At 33.7% G+C, this 5,000-nt stretch overlaps 2 protein-coding genes across 3 annotated transcripts in view; one reads left to right on the forward strand and one right to left on the reverse strand.

The window, feature by feature from the left end:
• Positions 1 to 5,000, reverse strand: part of LOC137652232 (sodium- and chloride-dependent GABA transporter 1-like) — a 483,785-nt gene that overhangs the window by 35,736 nt on the left and 443,049 nt on the right. The window lies entirely within an intron of this gene.
• The window catches only part of LOC137652233 (sodium- and chloride-dependent GABA transporter 1-like), a 22,787-nt gene that overhangs the window by 3,311 nt on the left and 14,476 nt on the right, over positions 1 to 5,000 (forward strand). The window contains exons 3-4 of the mRNA XM_068385473.1: positions 2,861 to 3,053; positions 4,913 to 5,000. The exon at positions 4,913 to 5,000 is cut by the window's right edge and continues 45 nt beyond it. Of these exons, the coding sequence (XP_068241574.1) occupies positions 2,861 to 3,053; positions 4,913 to 5,000 (281 nt within the window). The remainder of the gene's footprint in view (positions 1 to 2,860; positions 3,054 to 4,912) is intronic.

Below are 5,000 nucleotides of genomic sequence, written 5' to 3' on the forward strand. Positions count from 1 at the left end.
AGCAAGCTACATCAGCGTTTCTTAATCAAATATTTTTTCCTGATATCTAAGTAACCGTCACGTGTTTTTTTAATTACACTCAATTCCATAATAAAAGACCAAGAAAAAATCCTGTTCATTTTAAGGTAGCAGCCATAGAATACTAACCATTAGAGATCCTTATATTTGTGGCATTAGTCTTAATCATTTTAATTTCCTTATTTCAAACATCACTATAGTTATATCTTAGATAACGAACTGTTATCCCATTAAATGGTAAAATAAAAAAAAAAAATAAAAAAATAAACGATAATATTGCTCCTCATCTCCCCCATATATTTTCATTACTAAAGGTACAGCTAGAATCGTATTCAGAAGTCTATTTCATTATTTTTCGTATGTAAACAAGAAAAAGGTTTCCTCGGGAAAAAAAAAAAACTTTACCCACAAGTCGCGTTTCGAGTTATTCCAATGCGTTTCTGTTCCTTCAAGTAAGCAACGCGTTGAAGCAACAAAGTATGTGTAAATGGGCGTTATTGTTTACAAACGTATACAAACAAACAAATTAATTCATACCCAAACCGGACACTATAAGAATACTCTAACCTAAATCAGCTGTTAGTCAAATCGAATGGCGTTGGACAAATAATTCATTTGGTCACTTTAAACGAAGAAATGAAAAATTAAATTACTCCCGGCTCCTCTTGGCCCTCCACCGTAGTGAGACATCTTCTACCAATAACAGTTTGCAATTTGCTCCCTCTTTTATGAGTCTTGCCGCTTCTGCTGACAAGACCTCAGAAGCAGTCAGTCAGAGTTGACATCAGTGCATGCACTTCAATAACACGAGGTTCAGTGGAAACAGCAATTACGGAGAAGACACAAAGATGTGCAGAGTATCTTTAATTTGCCTTGGAACAGACCTACTCATATTTTCTATGAAACAGGCCGATTTTTGGTTTACTTTCTTGAAATAACGGAAAGCTCTCAGCTTTGTATGTTCATGGCAAGTATACCTACATCTTGCTTGTTTGCTGAATCAGTAATTGTTGTTATCTATTATATTGCTAATATTTCTTCGCTTTCTGTATTCTTTAAGACTCTTCTATATATGTCAATTCTTAAATTCCCCATTTTTCCTATAGTATTTAATGAAGTAGGTCATTGATTTCAAAATTAAATTCGACTTTTCTGTAAATTTTTTTTACATAATAATCACCTTTCTCTCAATACTGAAAAGGCTGCATGCTGTACAAAATCAACATTTTAATAAAACAACAATTATAACTTTTATGTAGATTTTAAAGCAAGAGGTCCGCAACAGTGTCTCTCTACTTACCATTAAACGTTTCTTACTTTCTTCCTAATCTCTCTGGATTGCGTTCTTTACAGTATATAGTGAAACTGGGAGTAAGTATTTGTCTTTCACTCTGAAAGCATTGCAATTGCCTGCACATTGTGATTACCTGCGTGTCTTTATCACCAGCACATTGCAATTATCTGCACAGTATCATACCTGCACAATGCAATCAACTGTACATTGCACTTACGAACACATTGCTTGTTGACCAATCACTTTGCACTGCCACCCTCCTTGCTAAGCAGAGCTAAGTTCTGAAAATGATTGTCACCCTTCATTCCTATCCCATAGTAAAAATATAGACCTGATCATTATTTGCATAATTCCTTGTCCTTGTAAATCTTGATCTGATTGACTAATATTAGCCTACACTGTTAAAAAAACCGTAATTCTAATCGGAAATTCTCTGTAAAAATACTGTTCTCAATGGTATTTTCAGAAATACAAACGATCGTAATTTTTACCCTACATTGTTATTATTTTTTACGGGTTTGTGACCGTAATACTTCTTAACGTCAATGTATCCGTTTTTAAAACGGTAAATTCCTGGCAACATTTATTTCACGATTTTTACATTTTTACAGCAAATTTTTAACAGTGTAGCAGTGTTATCTTTTTTTTTTTTTTTACATCTGAAATGCATAGCCTATTTTCTTAATTATGGACGTAGTTTACTATTGCATTAATCTAATATTGAATGAAGAATCAACATAAAATTAGATTCTTATTTCTCAAGGCAAATCTATTCTTTTAGTCAATTACTCCGATAGCAGTAAACATAAAACATGTATAAGTAATAAGAAAAAATAAGAAAGGTCATAAATATTGTTTTTCTCTACAATAGTCCCATGATAATAGACTTTGTTGTGTGATAGGTAGCCTCTCGCTTTCAAATTAGCATTAGCTAAAGATATCTAAAACGTGCAGCCATTGTAATGGTAAACAAAATTTAACTCTTGAATTGCATGATAAAAAATTAATGAAATAGATATCCGTCCATAAACATACTACATTCAAAACGAAGGTCTTTTTGAAACGGCTGTTTCTTTTGACCAAACAATCAATTTGTTATAATGACGCATCTCTCATACCATTCTGTAACTTATAGTAAGAAGGTAAATGTCTTATATTGACTCGTAATTAATGAATTAATTATTATTAGTTATGAGTTAATTAAATGGAATTTAACATGCCATAAAAAGACTAGATACGTTACCCTGATCAATTCTGAATTGTTTGCAAAACATATCTTTCTCCTTAGTCTATAATTAACATTAGTGGATATATATATATATATATATATATATATATATATATATATATATATATATGTATATATATATATATATATCTTCTTTGTCTGCATCTTTTTCCACTTTTATGTGGGGTCGATGCTTTATATATATATATATATATATATATATATATATATATATATATATATATATATATATATATATATATATATATATATATATATATCACATAATACAATATTGACGATTTTCTTATATACGCCAGAGTTACCATGGGGTTCCTGCAACAACTGGTGGAACACAGAAACCTGCGTCAATCCCTACGCCAGGAAAGACCTCGAATGCTATGAGGACAAGTTCAATGCCACATCTAACGTCACAAGCACGTTCTGCAATCTCCAGAACGCCACCCATGTCAACGTCGCTAACCTCACCGATCCCGTCAAGGAATTCTGGGAGTAAGCTAAAGAATATGAGAGAGAGAGAGAGAGAGAGAGAGAGAGAGAGAGAGAGAGAGAGAGAGAGAGAGAGAGAGAGAGAGAGAGAGAGTAAAGCCTCCGAAGCAAATGAATCTATTTTACATGCAGTGCTTTTTTTCTTTATATTTGAGCATGTTGTCAAAGACTACAATTCATCCTTAAGAACTAGTCAATTTCTTTTAGCGAGGCATATTTGCACCGACTCGCAGCGGTGCCCTTTTAGCTCGGAAAAGTTTCATGATCGCTGATTGGTTGGACAAGATAATTCTAACCAATCAGCGATCAGGAAACTTTTCCGAGCTAAAAGGGCACCGCTGCGAGTTGGTGCAAATCTGCCTCGCTAAAAGAAATGGACTATAGTTGTCATTTTCATTATATTTGTGTTAAAAAGCCTCTATGAACAGTATTTGATTCGTCGTAGATACATATTTCCATTGCTATAGACTAAAATGCAACTCCCCACTTCTGCCCATCTACAAATATAACTTACTATTTCTACTTCTTTATATTGAATCAGTTTTGATTAATCAGCATTCTATTTCAAACAGAAAATTCAGTATCCACTATAACCTCTTCCCTGGGTCTATTAAATTCTGATTATCAGCAATATTCTAGTTTACTACTTTAAGTATCTTCAGTGTTCTTTTCCTGTACACCTAAAGGTTAAAAGATCACAAGTGAGCGAAAGAGCAAAGGAAAATGTCATAGCGCTGTCGAACACTTCTTACATGAAAAACATATACCCGTAATATAACCAGCAAAAAAAAAAAAAAAAAAAAAAAAAATATCCATGGTCAGGGGATACAGCTACTGAAAATTCAATAGGTATAATATATAAGCATAATGTTTAACGTTACTTGTCATTTTTAATTCAAGCCTTTGCTGTATGTGTTTATGTAAAAACAAGGTCGATCGTCCTGCCCAATAAACTTGGCGTGTTAGTTTTGCCTCATAAATGGGCAACGAAGTTACAATATAAACTGTAAATTGCACTCTATGTCGATGTTTATTCATTGTTATTGTAATAGGTGGTACCACTAATATGTACAAAAATATATATTTAATCATCACAAATGTACTGCAACTCAAAGGATATTTCATGGAAAGCAACATAGTGGAATCTTTATATACGAGAAATGTCATTAGATACACACAACCTATCAAACATCTTGTCTACAATCTATAATGTCCATAATTAACAGTTTAGTGACCTCTACGGCATACCAAGAGATAGTGAGGGGTATTGCTGTGTAATTTGTTGTAAATTTTGGATTCCCCTTTCGGATACTAAAAATATCATCATCTCCTCCTCCGTCTATTGACGCATACGGCCTTGGTTAAATTTCGCCAGTCGTCTCTATCTTTAGCTTTTAAATCAATACTTTTCCATTCATCCCCTCCTACGTCACGCTTCATAGTCCTCAGCCACGTAGGTCTGGGTCTTCCAACTCTTCTAGTGCCTTGTGGTGCCCAGATGAAAGTTTGGTGTACTACAAACCTAATTTGTTACCAGAACATATAGCTAAATTAAGCCTCATTTCAAAATTTTCGTTTATATACAAATAATCATATTATATGTAAAATTACTTTAAATTATGCAGTGGAGGCAATAACGAAGATTATCTCTGAAATGCGTTGTGAAATTTTAACCTATTTGTAGACTGATAAAAATTATTAGGCTCATATTCTTCCCTGTAGTATTTTTCATAAAAAAAAGAGAAAAAGAATAATCATCTAAGCTATCCATTACGAACGAGAAAAAATTACCCAGCAAGTAAAACAGTTTACACTCCCCTCGAAAAGCGTAGAGCTGAAACCTTGTTTTCTCCCCGCCACAGAAACCGGGCGCTCCAGATTTCTGAGGGCATTGATCACCCAGGAGCGATCAGGTGGGAGTTAGCCCTCACCCTGCTGCTAGCCTGGATC

This window comes from Palaemon carinicauda, chromosome 13, assembly GCF_036898095.1.
Source record: "Palaemon carinicauda isolate YSFRI2023 chromosome 13, ASM3689809v2, whole genome shotgun sequence".
NCBI lineage: Eukaryota > Metazoa > Arthropoda > Malacostraca > Decapoda > Palaemonidae > Palaemon > Palaemon carinicauda.